Below are 14,927 nucleotides of genomic sequence, written 5' to 3'. Positions count from 1 at the left end.
GATTTCACATGAGGTTTGAGATTTTTCTCAGACCAGCTGTTCCCTGAGGAAGTGTTCTGATAAGCTGATTGCTTAAGACATGATAGGCATAGCACCAAAAACCTTTATAGAGGAAGACTTTTGTAAACAAGATACAGAAAAAAAAAAACAAGAAGACTGCACATTCTTGATAGAGGTCCCACACTTCCACATAGAAAAATGCAGGTGTTTTTATTTTAGCTCATTAAGTTAGAGTGAGTTGGAGCAATGCAATGATGTCCTCTCTGTCATCTCGCTGGTTCAACCAGCTAACAATGCGTACTCAATGGCACAGAATGTTTGCTTTCCTCTGGCACGGCACTGTGCCAACGTGACTACAGGAAGAAAGAAGGACAAACAGAGCAGATGCCTCAAGGAGCTTCCTTTTATTCTCTCTCTCTCTCTTTTAAAACCATGGAAGAGAGAGGAAATTTGAGATTTTTTTTCAGTAACGAATTACTTTTATGAAAATGTAACCAGGAACAGGATTACTTGAATTGTAAAACGCATTACACTACTCGTTACAACAAAAAAGTAATCTGAGTATTCTAATGAATTACTTTGTAACGCCTTACCCCCAACACCTGTTATGTACTGTCTCCATTCAAAGATGTCAGAAGAGGTCCTTTAGGTACAAGTTAAATCATAATTGTATCAAGGCTCGGTTATGCTGTGTGCATGGACACAAACTGACACAGAAGCATGAGGCCTGGTATGTTTATACCTCGCACCAGCTTCCTCCCCGCCTCTAACTGATATTCTCCCAAAAACTAGGGGGCAGTGTATTCAAAAATCACGTTGACATCTGGCGTGTGTGTATCTGTCAAAATTTTGGAGAGTAGGTGGCCAGGCAAAAATTCACCAGACAGAACCCCGCAAAGGGGCGTGTCTGAAGATTTTCAGTCACATTGGCTGTGCAGACACTCTTGACTGCAGATGTTTCAAGCATTAAACAGGCTTTACACTGAAAAATAATTAAAAATTGGTCATATATTTAAGATTAATTCTCTATCAGTTATTTGCAAATATACATCTTTATGCTGATGACACCCTGAGTTACACTGCTATTTTTCCATATGGTTCAGATTTATGTTTCAGTTTGCTGCAAACTTTTTGATCACCAGTGTGAAAGAAGTTCCTCAAAAGCAGAATACATTACACATAACTGCTTCTCTAAAAAGTTACCTATTACATTACTCAATAACTCCCTGTTGGAAGTAAACAACCACACTACAAGTAAAATTACTTTTCCATTACTGTACAACATCACCTGAGTTGCACTGTAACTTAAAAATGATATAATGTTAAACTTTGCATATTCTCACACCAGTAAAAATCCTTATCCTAATGAGGAGAACATACACTAGGTCTTGCTTGTATGCTCTTTAAAAGTAAAAGGCGAGACTGAGCTTACTCATTTCTGCTTTTGTGGAAATGTGGAATTGTGCCTGCTTGGTTGGTGTCAGCATCATGCTCTTATCTAGAGATACACTGAGGTTTCAGGGATCTTTAGCTACTGTAGCAGTACAGCTTTGTGTCAGCATGTTGCCTTGGCACTTGTTGCCACTGATCTGTTCTCAGTGGTGGAAAGTTTTCCTGAAATAACAGCTGCTTTCTATATCTCGGCTGCTGAGTAGCAGCTCTGTTTGAGACGTCATGTGACGTGATGTGACACTGCAGCACCGTTGTTTTGGGCTTTCTTCTGTTATAAGGCTGCTCAGCTATATATCATGGGCTGGAAACAAGGCTGCACAACGATGATACAGTCAGCCCATTCAAAAGCAGACATAGAGTCTGCCAAGTGCCATCAGGACAACATCGCCAACATGTGTGAAAAGTCACAAAGAGGTTTAGTAACTTAACTAACATAAAGCTACTTTTCGATTGGCAGTAATCTTGTAATGTTTTAAGTTACTTTGAAAAGTAGTGCTAAATGTAATGCTGCCCAGGATTGACCACTTGTCATGTCAAGGATAATGGAAACTGTAAACCAGCTGTGTTGCAAAGTGATGTAGACCTGTACTCTGAATGATGCAGTGAAATGATAAAGAAGGACCCCTGGGTGGGATGTGCAGATCTACTGACATGCTCACTTTTTAGATGATGGCAGCACAAGCATAAAGCTAGTGCCCCCTGCAGCCATATTGTCCTCATCTGTAAAATGATCTCTACAGGTCTCAAAGCTGTCATCTTGTTTTAAACATGATTGTTACTCAAAGACTGTGGTGAATTCTCACTCAAAACACATTTAACTTTAACTGCATTGAAAACATTGTGCTTTTACCTTTGTTGAAAAGAATACACATGTGCAAACCTCTCTCACTAAGTCTCTTTCTATTTTTCAGAACAATGAACCTGGACTTCCAGGACTTAAAGGAGCCAAAGGTCACAGAGGACCTGAGGGCAGACCGGTAAGAATACCAGAGAGCCATGGCATGAGCTGACTCTTAAATGTGTTGGTGTTGAAGGTTTGTCTGCATGTGGATGCATGTTGAGACATCAGAGGAGCTGCTGTCCACACATGCAGATTCCTCCCTTTAAACTATTAACCCATTCTCACAATCAGACAGGTTTTAAGATTATGGCTAACTATTTACTCTTGGAAGATATTCAGATATAATGTTTGATCTCCATGTGACCAATCAGTGCATTATTCTGCTTTGGCACTGTGCTGCCTCTCATGTGTATTTTAAACAGACTAAAAGATAGGAGAAGATATGAAAAAGTAGTATGATTAGTTTATAAGTAAAACCTACACCCTTAATCTACACCCATCAGTCCTCTATCCCACTAATCCTGGAGTTGCAAGTATGGGGGTGCTGCCAGTCCTGGCTGTCATTAGACAAGAGGAGTTGTGCCCCACCTCTCACCCCAACACCAATCACATGGTTGACATGTAGAAACAAACAGTCGTTCTCACAGTCAGACCTACAGACCACTTATGGGGCTTTTTGACCTAAAGTACACAGAACTATTAGCTCCAGGAACTTCTCTTCCAGGGCCTAAGTGGTTCCTTTGGTCAATTACTTTAATTATGCACTATCAGATGATTTACTAATAAAGATTTAGATGCCCAGGATCTAACATTCAACAGACCAGATGTAAATGTGGGATTTTTTTAAGCAAAAGATGAATTTGTGGGTTTAATCTTAACTCTATTTTCTGTGATTTATACCTTAGAATTTATTTTGGATGTGCTGTAGTGGAGGGCTTGGGTGGGGGCATAAGCAAAGTCTATAATCGGTTATATATGTCTGTAATGTTATCAAATATCTGTGTAGGTTTTCAGTCATCCAGGTTATCCAAAGCTTGATTGATAACGGGGCAGCTAGACTTGAATGAGGTAGTAGAAGATGTGTTGTCTCCTCTGAAAGGCTTCTGATCTAAAACTGCCTGGGGCCAGAGCGAAATATTTGCCAACTACAAGAATGACGATGAGCTATCTGTAAACAGAGACGCTTAGCACATGGCAAACATGAGGAAACCTAATGGTACTCTAAATCTTGGAGATGCTGTCCGCTTATGGAAGAAAAAAAGTGTAAGTACAAAATTAAGTCATCTCAAGACATCTCTGAGACCTGAGCCCCATCCTACATGTTACCCCACCTCCCAAAAAGCTTACCACTACACTATATTTTTAAGGAGGACTTTACACCTTGTATGAGCAGGGTGTAAGGTTAAAGTTATAAGCCTGGGCCTACCTCAGCTGCTATCAGATATTTGTACTTTGTAGGCTCCATTCTCAGTAAAAAATTAAGTTTCAGTGAGGCCCAACTTGACTCAGCTCATAGCTGGTGCAGCTGTAGCTAAACAACTATAATAGTAGTGAGGTATCATGTCAAAAAATGTATTTTTATGGCTCATTTCTGTGTTTTTATATACATTGGACATGAGAGGAGCACTATGTCAGAAGGGAATAAAATTTAAAGAGCCTTGGCAACACATGGATCAATCTTATGTTGTTTAGCCATCTGGAAGGTATACAGTGCCTATAAAAGTATTCATCTTGGATGTTTTACCCTTTTATCTATTTTTTTAAAAATCAGTCACGGTCCATATAATTTGGCTTCTTTGACTAAAAAAACTCTTAATATCAAAGTGAAAACAGATTTCTACAAAGTAATGTCAAATAAACAGAAATATGTTATGATAAATAAGTGACTGCATAAATATTAACCCACTTTAAAGAGACTGACCTAATTCAACAGATGTCCAGCCCATTTGGTGCTAGTAGTCTCACAATTAGTGAAATGGGGATCACCTGAGTGCAGTGATGTGTCTCAAGTGATTGGAGTATAAAGACAGCTGTGTCTGGAAGGTCCATTCACTCGTTAATCAGTATTCCTGGCAACCATTGCACCACAAAGACAAAAGAACACTCCTAGCAACTCAGACAAGAGGTTAGAATCAGTTAGGGGATGGATACAAACAAATTCCAAGGCACTGAACATCACCCAGAGTTCAGTTTAATCCATCATCAAGAAACAGAGGGAATATAGCTACCAAGACACCTATTACTACTCTGAAGGAGTTGCAATCTTCAGTGGCCGAGATGGGAGAGACTCTGCGTACAAGTGTTGCCCTGGTTCTTCACTTCAAGCTTTATGGGAGAGTGGCAAAGAGAAAACCACTGTTGAAGAAAACTAAAATTTTAAAGACAACTAACAATATTAAATCTTGACTAGAGTTAGCCAAAAAGGCATCTGGGAGTTTCCATGGTCATGGTCAAGAGTCTCAGACAAGATGCTATGTTTGGTGGTCACCAAACACACCACATCACAACAAACACACCATCCCAACTGTGAAGCACGGGGGTAGAAGCATCATGCTGTGGGGATGCTTCTCAGCACCTGCACCTGCAGGGCTTGAAATGGTAGAGAGTAAAATGTGCATGGCAAAATACAGAAAAATCCTGGAGGACAATCCTATTCAGTCTGCAAAAGGAACCAGAGGTTAGGAGAAGATTTATTTTCCAGCAAGACAATGACCCGAAGCATAAAGCGAAAGCTACACAGAAATGGTTTGAAGACGACAAGATGAATGTTCTAGAGTGGCCGAGTCAAAAACAAGATCTCAACCCAATACAGAATTTGTGGCTGGACTTGAACAGGGCTGTTAATGCCAGATCCCTGTGCAACCTTACAGAGCTTGAGCAGTTTTGCAAAGAAGAATGGAGTAAAACTGTGGTGTCCAGATGTGCAAGCCTGACCTATCCTCACAGACTCAGTGCTGTGATTGCAGCCAAAAGAGCCTCAACTAAATACAGACTTGAAAGGGGTGAATATTTATGCAGTATTACTTTACATATTTTGAATCAGTTGACAGTACTTGTAGAAATCTGTTTTCATGCAGATAAATAGATTTTTTTTTGTAATATTTAATCAATAAAGCCAAATTATATTGACCCTGATTGATTTATAAAATCAATAAAAGGATAAAACATCCAAGGGGGTGAATATTTTCATAGGAACTGAAAATGAGAGTCTCACCAAACTTTTATTAAAAAAAAAAAAAGAATCACTTATCACCACAAAGTAAGCTAATCTCATAGTAAACATGAGAACAAACCATTAAAGTGTCCCCTGGTATGTAGAGTGTGTAGAAAAGATTGAGTAATTCCCTTTTTAACTGGCAAGTCAAATCTTGTGGCATTGGATCATGAGAAAAGATCAACAAATCTAAATATAACACTGTGCATGAATTCATGTTCTCAACCTTTCACACTCTCCCTGCTCTCTGTCTCTTCTCCCTTTTTTCCTCCCCTTCTCTCTCTTTTTGCCTCTTTTCTTGCTCCCGTCTCCGCTGCATATTTCTGTTTGCGTCATGTGTTTTCAGGACAGTTTCTCTCAACTACAATTAAACTCCCTCTGTGTTCTCCTCTCTGCACACATGCAAGCTCTGCTGGCATCTTTGTCACAGAGAAGAATGCTCTTAAACTGGGTTTAATGTCTGGTAAAACAAAACAGATGGTTTTCCTGCAGCTGAGAGAAAAAACAAAATGCTGCGGTGATAAACTTCTGTAAGATTCACATGTTGTTGCAGAAAGATAGCGGTGAGCACAAATGTGTGGATGTGGATGTGGGTTGAGTGACTGAGGGATTTTGGTTGGCAGTCAAAGGAGGAATGGTTTTCCAAAGAAATGACATTTTTTTAATCCAAGTTAAAGACAGTCTTCCAGGACTGCTCTGTCATCCTGAAGTCAGACCAGATAATCTTTTCCTTTATTTAAACAGATAAACACATATATCAGGGGGATGAATCTGTCAGTCCACTTATCTTTTTTTCTCCTTCTCTCTGCAGGGACCTCCTGGGCCTCCTGGACCACCAGGAACTGATGTGAGTTTAAAAAACTTAATCGGTCCACTTAATCAGGACCCTCGCCCTCTGTTATGTTGACAAAAACCACAGAGTAAATTCCCTCCTCCAGGCTGTGCTAGTTTTGACTCTAAACTTGATACTGTATGTTCAGACCAAAGCTGCACGTCTCTTTCCTGAACAAGCAGACCTCTGAGTAAAATATCACCATTACCATATTTTATTTCTTATTTTTAGAGCAGTGTGAAGCAGTCTTCCTGGCTTTGTGTGTTGTGTTTAAGTTACGTAACATGATTTAACAGCATATTGCCGCACTGTAATGCGTACTCCACCTCTCTCTTTAGGAATGTGAAATTCTGGATATCATCATGAAGCTCTGCTGTAAGTTAAACCCTCACTAAAACGAAGCCACATGTACACCATACTAAACACTCTGACCTCTTCAACCCAGTCCCTGATTAGCCAAACATGCAATCCAAAGCTGACGGATGTGAAGGTTACACAGGTTGTGTTGTGTTACTTTTTTCTGCTCAGTTAATTAACTTTGATTTGTGTTGTTTTTTTCCCCTACATCTTCTCTGGATGACTTCACAGCTTGTTGTGGTAAGTTTGAGCTCAGTTTTAAACTCATTGATCTGCATGATTAATGTTTCACACTGAAAAGCTTCAAAGACTCTTTGTGATTTTGTTTTGTGTGTTTAAAGAGTGCAAGTGTGCATCTCTGGACCTGGCGTTCATCGTAGACAGCTCAGAGAGTATCGGTGCCACAAACTTTGCCCTGGCCAAAGATTTTATCATCACAGTGGTCGACAGACTGATCAAAGACCAGCAGGTCAAGGTAAGAGTCTCTCTAGCTATATCCAGGGACCGGTTAAAAAGTACAGAAGCCCTGAGAGGACATGAATATTTTAAAATTGTACTCCATTTTTCTCTGATAATGAGTAAATCTTAGTCATTTTCTCAAGATGTGTAGAATGTAACCTTTCATGGGAACATCAAAACAAATCAAAATGATGTAGTATGTCCGCTTAGAGCTTCTTTTCAAATTAATCCGACCATTGTAAACCATTAGATTGGATCAAATCTTGAAATTAAGTTGTCAAAGGAGATCAGGCAATCCAGTCTTGGTTTTTATCCAGATAAATCTTTAGTTTGTCTGTTTATTATTTTACCATGATTTTCCGATTCCCTTTACTAAAGGTGCTGCCATGCATTTTTCTTGTCATAACCATTGTAGTTCACCAGCCGATGGATTGGCCAGATTTCATGTCTGGCATAAGGCAGATCTATCTTGCAAAGCTCCAGTCTGAAACAGCTGTGCCAGGTCTGACAATGTACTGGACCAACCAGCATCTAGTTTTACTAGAAGCCTGTAGCAAATAGCACAGATGTAGCTGTGGTATGGCGTCTTTTTTAGATCAAAATTGAATTTCTTTGTGAAAAGAAGAGCAAAGAATGACACTGAAAGCTTGTCATGGCAGAAAGTATGTCTTGCCTGCTTCAGCATGAGTTTGCAATAGTTACAGGTGGAGTTTAGCTGATCTGTAAGCCTCTGAATTCAATGCCTGCTGGTGGAGTGATGAGCTCAAATGCGAAGGGAGAAGTTTTTAACAGATCTGGACAGCATTTCTTTATTGAAAGAGGAGCAAAGAACCACAATGAAAGTCGTTCCTGCCAGAGAATGTGTTTCTGCACTTCTCCTGAGTCTTTTTGCCCTTCAAAAGACCTCAGTTAGCTCCTCTTCAGCCATTTCAAAATTTATTAATTTATTTATTTGACAAAGCTGATATCACATGCCCCGCCCCTTTTGATTGTTCAGAAAGGGAAGCTGAAAGAACTGAGAGTTTTGTGGGCACAGTGTCAAACCGTCTGCTGACACCGAGGGCGTTTGTGTGCCAAAAATACTTAACTACATTGTTTTTTTATAAAAAACAGGCATTGCCACCGCAAAAGAAAAAACATTGTTTGTTTACACAGACCCGAAAAGTGATACTGATCTTTCGGTATGTTTGAACCCCGTGTAGACAAAGCATGGTCTAGCCTCAGGAACCACCATATGACTATGACTGAAAAATAAGATATGACATACAGTAACTATCATGTTTTATGCTATTCCCCCATGATAACATATTTTTGCTAATTTCCAGAGATCTTGCAAACCTTGCTATCAGCTTTGTATTTGCAAGAAAGAAGACAAATGAGTTGAAATATTAAGACAACATTTAACTTGAAAAACATAAAACAGAGTAATGTAAAATTCAAGGATGCATGTCCACTTAGGTATGCAGTACTTCACTAACCTTTTGCCAATGTTTTTCCTAGACTAACATTTGCAACCCCACTTTAGAACCATTGTATAACTTGTAAAGCTGGTTTATCAGTGCTTTCCTGCAACAGCGCTGTAACAAAGCTCCGTCAGACTGTATTTCACATGAAATTTACTGTTGCCAGTTTTATTTATGATAATCTAAATTTCACTGTGGATTGTGTTGTTTATTTAAAATTAACCCAAAATTGCTGGAAAAAGTGTTTTCTGCGATGTTAGGAAACACAGTGATTAAAAACAGAGCTCAGAATAGAAAGTGTGAATGGGAGATGCCGTCTTTTTGGTTTTGGTACGTGTTTTTATGTCTCTCCAGTGACTCTTCCCTTCCAGTTTGGATATAATTAGTCAGGATGGGTGGGACAGCAATGTTGACTGAGGAAAACACATGGTTTTTAGACATAACACACGCAGACCAAAACACACGGTCACCATGTGATGCTTTTCTTTTCCAGTTTGCAGCCAATGAGTCCAAGGTGAGCGTGGTCCAGTACAGTGGATCCAAGGCACAGGAAGTCGTCCAACTGGGCGTCACCGTGAATTCACTCACCGACTTCAAACAGTGAGTTCACGTGCAGCAGTCATGCTTGTTCACTAACCATACTCTGCACCACTGCTGCAGAGGTTTTTTTTCTAGGGTTTCAAGCTCTGGTTTCAAACATTCTCCATGTCTCAGCATCAGCAGGACAATATTTTGAAGCAGTCTGCGGTGTTTAAGTGTTGCAGTAAGCTCATAATTATCTCTGAAAGAACACCAACAGTTGAATAACTTAGATGGAACAGATGGTAATTTTTGGCTCTAACTGCACATGGCTGTTAGAGTTGGTGTTTGTCAAGAAAAGATGTTTTAAAAAGGTGGAATTGCATTAAATGAGGCCATTTTCCCCCAAATGACTACAGTATGGCTAGTTAAAATAGGCTCAGCTATTTACAGTTTTCTTTGTTTTGGCTTCCTTATTCTCTGCATCAATGACTAACAAAAAAAAAAACATCCACACTATTGATTTCCCTGCATAGTTTTCTTTAGCTTTAAACTTCCCCAGAGGTATAGGTTTTGTTTAAAATCATCCAGTGATCACATGAGTATTCACCTCCTAAATAAGCCATGCGCTGTAATGTACATACAAGAACTAACAGCGCTGAACAGGAAATGGGTCAAAAATGTACCTTGAGTTAATATTAAAGAATTCTTGAAACATCTCTTTAAGCTTATGTGATATAATACGTAATTCATCACTATACGCTTATTTGGCAAGTTGCCTTTTTTCCACACATCTGTTTGGAAACCAGCTGGTAAATCTCGGCTTACAGAAACTCTGATGTTAGCTTAGTATAGCTTAGTTTAGCTAAAAGTGAAGTTGCTAGCCTGACACAACTTCTTAAACCTGTAACTTCCACATTTTATTTAGTATTTTCTATTTTTTGTATGGACAGAAATATACAAAATGATACATATGAATTATAGAATACTTTAAAACTTGCATCTGCCTTGACAACAGTTAAGCTAGCTGTTTCAGTGTTTGCTATGCTCACACTGAAAAGGCTAGCTAAAACACTCCCCAAAAGTACAAAGAAGGGTGATAACTATTTCAATTGCATGTGAGCAAAGCAGAGGATGTCTTTTTAAGAGGTTCAGGTGGTTTCCATGTAAAATGATCCAACAATGGTAAAGTTGATGATTCTCCCTGAAATTTGTACATCACATTACACATCTGGGAATTGAAGCCAGCCACAATCTGGTTACAATAAAAAAAAAATAAAAATAAAAAATAAAAAAACAGTTCTGGTTTTATTGTTTGCTGAAAAGCGGCCAAAGTGTGGATGAAGGCTAAAACTCAGATAAAGAGATGGCTTTGTTAGGATGTAATTGAGCCCACTGATTCTGTTTTTTGACCAACAACGATTTCACACACTGTTGAAATGATTTTTATAGTCTTGGATGCAGTAATACAGGTTTTTTTGTGGGCAATAACTGTCATTTTTATTACCTTTATTTTGAAAGGCTACCATTATCTCTGTTCAGTCTTTGAGCAAAGCTAGGCTAAAACACTGTGCAGATCTGTGTTTCTATCATGGCTGATGAAAACGATAATCCTCTAAATACTTAATGACGTAACTTTATTTTTCTGCTAGGGGCTTCAGATAGATTCCTAAATGATGAAATGTCTGCTTGTGCGTTTACAGGGCAGTGAAAGACCTGCGCTGGCTGGCTGAAGCCACCTACACCGGAGAGGCTCTCGACTTCGCTCTGACCAACACGATCAAGCTGATGCAGCAGGAGAACCGCGTCGTTCTCGTTCTCACTGACGGACGCTCTGATATTACCAGAGACAAGGTTCCCCTCAATGTACTCTGTGGTAACAACATCCGGGTGAGTCAAATACACTGTAGTATAAACAGTTAATGCTCCTGCTGACACTAGACTAAAATACTGAACACTGAAATATGTCGCCTTGTGTCCAGGTGGGCGGTTTAGGAGTAAAAGACTACACAGGCCGTCAGCCCAACCAGGAGCAGCTTGAAGACGTCGTTTGTAAGAGCGATCCTAAACCAGGCTTTTCTTTCGTCCTGGACAACTTTGCAGAACTGCTCGACGACACTTTCCTGCAGAACCTCACCGAAAAAATCTGCCAAGGTAAATGAACAGTGACAAGAGCTAAGATGTTTATGCCAAGTTGTAATTTTTAAAAATTTCTGTACAAATTATAAATAAAATGACCTAAATTCTGTTTTTCTCTCAAACAGATAAGAAATGCCCAGACTACAAATGTCCCAGTAAGTCTATCTTTTAACTTTGATAAGAATTTTATAAAGGCTTGTGCTGATACCAACACCAGAATCTGCTCTGACCTCTAACAGAGCCACATTCTACCAGTTAACCAGTAAATGCATAAATACAATGCCATAACCAGCCAGCCTTAAAATGATTTCATGGCTTCACCTTGGGCAGGTTGTTCCAAATTCAAGGGGCTCTAACAGCCCTTTCTGCTTTAGATTTGAGTCTCAACTTTGGAACAACCAAGAAGCCCCTGCCCGAGGATCTAAGGCTGTGTGATGGCTCATATTATGGGTTTAGCCCTGGGTTAGAAATACCCATAATAGCTTTAAAAGTGGTCAGTAAAATCTTAAAATCAATTCTGAAGATGACAGAAAGCCAGTGGAGGGAAGCAAGGATAGGGTGATTTGATGCTATATGTCAAAACCAGTTGATAATACACAATAAAAATAACCTTTCAACAACACACAGAGAGGTATCTATTAGTGCCAACTAATAGATACCTCTCTGCGTGTTGTTGAAAGGTATCTATTAGTGCCAACTACAAACAATGTAGGTTGCACATTACTCATAATGCAAACCATGTCTAAGAGAAAATGATAACAAATGAGAGCGTCAATTTTGTTCATAAATTTTAATTGCACTTACAGTGTAACAGAGGTGTACCTTGTTTCAGATAATACTGCCATTGAAATGGGAAGGCAGCCGGATTCTTTCTGTGTTATTCATCATAGTCATACATTTTACATTTTGAAGTTTCTCTCTGTTCCTTTTGTGTTTAATTTGTTGGATAGATGAGAACAGCTGCTGATCAGATGTCCTGTCTCTTTGTGTGTTACAGTCAAGTTCACTGGCAGTGCTGATGTTTTGATAATGATGGACAGCTCAGCCAGTGTGGGCCAGAAGAACTTTGAAACAAGCAAGACCTTTGTCAAACGCTTGGCCGAGCGTTTCCTGAATGCTGAGAAGGAGCGGGGTGCGACAGTCAGGGTCGGTGTGGCTCAGTATAGCCGCGGCGCCCGCATGGAGCAGGCCTTGACGACCAACCTGACTCTGTTGTCCAACAAAATCGAGGAGTCCACCTTCCAAAATGATGGCACAAACGTGTTAGAGGCCATGGATTTTGCAGCAAAGAATCTACGCAGCCGAGGGGATGCATCCGGAGGTGGGAAGAAACTGGTGCTGTTCTCTGACGGCAGGTCCCAGGCCATCACCCAGGCCGTGTTGGATAAGCGTGTTCAAGAGTTGGCGACCGCAGGCGTAGAGGTCTTTGTCGTCGCCGTAGGCAGTCAAGTCAATGAGGCCAACCTGCGCACATTGGTGAGCAGGGGGCGTCTGGATGACATCACCTATGCCCAGCGCCACCTGTTCCGTGTCGCAGACTACCCCTCTCTGCTCCGCGGGGTCTTCCACCAAACCGTCTCCCGCAGGGTTTCCTTGCCCTAAGCGCAGGGCTCCCAACAACAGGACCAACACGCTTTAGATCTTTAGTCACAATATAAATACACAGTCTCACTCATTTACAAAACACTGTTTAAATAAACCAATGTCACAAACGACAGTTGATTGTGTGGCAGACCAATGGAAATGTCTATGAAATTCCTATGGGACTTTTTACCCTCAGTTTTGCCTGAAAGGTGGACCATCTCAGGCAGGGATCATTTAAGGATAAACAAGATAATGGTGCTTATCTAAACCTTTTCAGAGTTTAGAGCTGGTTTGACACTTCACATCTGGAAGGAACAGCTGCCTGCAGGGCAAAGCTCAGGGTGAAAAAGTCCAAAATCAGTGAAAGTGAGTTTTTCGGTCCTGGAGAGTCATCAGAAATGTCCACCTTCAAACCAAATTTTTAAAACCCACATGGCTGTTTTTTTCTCAGGTATTCTGCATCCCTGTTATCACTTTTAGCTAGTCTGACCCACACTTTTAAGTTGAGCTAGTTTGAGTTCAAAATGGTTAATCAAAGCTAAACTCTGATGCCTCTCCAGGACTGACGCTCCGGATATTTGAAGGATTTGTCATTTTGGTTTTATTGTTTATGTAATTTGTGCTCCCCTTTCAAGTGGTGTCTGGTTTTTGGTGTCTCAGTTTTACTTACTTACTGTGTAAAAAGATAACCATCCATCTGTGAATTAGAGTCTTGATGCTGTCCTGAAAAGATTGTTAACTCGATAAGTGTTTGTTTTAGTTTCGTCCTCATAAAGATAATTCAAAGGCCATTAAAACCTGGTGAGACCTCAAACCCGACATCACTTGAAAGCTTCATTAGATCACCAAATCGACAGAGAAAACAGGACATGACATCAGGCAGACTCAACCAAACCATCAGATCTTCACCTGGTACTAATGAGAACCCGCCAGCTGGACTCAACATGTGCGATCCGCTCTGTGTGAGCGTGTCAGCTCCTCATTGCAAACATCACATGTGTGTCTGTGGAGGTGATTTTTTATGTGTGGCCTTGGGCGACTGTTCCATAAACAGTTGTGCTGGGGTCACTGGTTCAGATGACAGAATGACAGAAACTTGCTCTTTATTGTTTAAAGCCTCTGTCAAACACACGGGCACACACAACTTTGCACTTCTTCAGTGAGGTAGGAAAGCATCTGCGCCAGTTAAACCTAAAGGAAACTAGCAGGAGGAGACTAGTAGAATTTCCTCTCACACTGAAAACATATAAAGATGAAACACTTTAAATTGAAAGATCCACACGCTCAGATTTTGTCATCAGTGTCTCAGAGTCACTTTACTGCTATTATCTGTGGTGCTATTAGTCTCAGTGTAACAGACTCTACCCATGTTTTAAAGAAGATATTTTTTACTTGAGGATTCAACCTCAGTCGTGTTGTAAGAGCTCCTTCAATAAAGGTTGCCACACCAAAAGGTCTCTGCTCATGTTTGTCTAAAAATCTAGTGATCCAAGCTGCATTTTTACCAGTTCATGCATAAATATTCCTCTAAAGACAGTGTTCGAATGCTAAGAACATTATTATTATTATTAAAGCCTTTACACACTAAGTCAGTCTGAATTTTTCACTCAAAAAAGAAAATCAGTCTCATTTTGCTCCAATCATGTTGGACAATGTTTGCACAATGCCGAAACTTGCTTCCATCATTATTTATATCAGAACAGGTTTGATTTTATGCAAATTTATTTCACATCAGTTCAAGACATTTAAATTTGTGATTGATGATTCAGATCAGCACATGCTGGATATTAGCCATGGAAATAATTGATAAAGGCCCCAGTTTGTTCTCACAGCCACTAACAGAAAGTAAATTGAAAGTTGAAAGTCTCCAGGTCCAAACCTATCTTACCCTATGTGTAAAAAGTAGCCCCCCCCCATGTTAAATTATGAGTTAACTGTGACTAACCACAGTTTTTGCAGGCCTGATTACCACCAGATTTGTTGAATCAAGAAATCACTTAAATAGAAGCTGTCAGACAAAAAGAAGAAGGCTACAAGAAGAATAAAAAAAGCATCATGCCACAATCC

At 40.0% G+C, this 14,927-nt stretch overlaps 1 protein-coding gene across 1 annotated transcript in view; it reads left to right on the top strand.

The window, feature by feature from the left end:
• The window catches only part of col6a1 (collagen, type VI, alpha 1), a 44,866-nt gene extending 30,553 nt beyond the window's left edge, over window positions 1-14,313 (top strand). The window contains exons 26-35 of the mRNA XM_041803120.1: window positions 2,364-2,429; window positions 6,319-6,354; window positions 6,678-6,714; window positions 6,928-6,936; window positions 7,038-7,171; window positions 9,112-9,218; window positions 10,841-11,027; window positions 11,120-11,291; window positions 11,402-11,431; window positions 12,274-14,313. Of these exons, the coding sequence (XP_041659054.1) occupies window positions 2,364-2,429; window positions 6,319-6,354; window positions 6,678-6,714; window positions 6,928-6,936; window positions 7,038-7,171; window positions 9,112-9,218; window positions 10,841-11,027; window positions 11,120-11,291; window positions 11,402-11,431; window positions 12,274-12,878 (1,383 nt within the window). The 3' untranslated portion in view covers window positions 12,879-14,313. The remainder of the gene's footprint in view (window positions 1-2,363; window positions 2,430-6,318; window positions 6,355-6,677; window positions 6,715-6,927; window positions 6,937-7,037; window positions 7,172-9,111; window positions 9,219-10,840; window positions 11,028-11,119; window positions 11,292-11,401; window positions 11,432-12,273) is intronic.
• The last annotated feature ends 614 nt before the right edge of the window (window positions 14,314-14,927 follow it).

Source organism: Cheilinus undulatus, linkage group 13 (assembly GCF_018320785.1).
Source record: "Cheilinus undulatus linkage group 13, ASM1832078v1, whole genome shotgun sequence".
Taxonomy (NCBI): Eukaryota; Metazoa; Chordata; class Actinopteri; order Labriformes; family Labridae; genus Cheilinus; species Cheilinus undulatus.
This window is presented reverse-complemented; position numbering and strand designations above follow the sequence as displayed.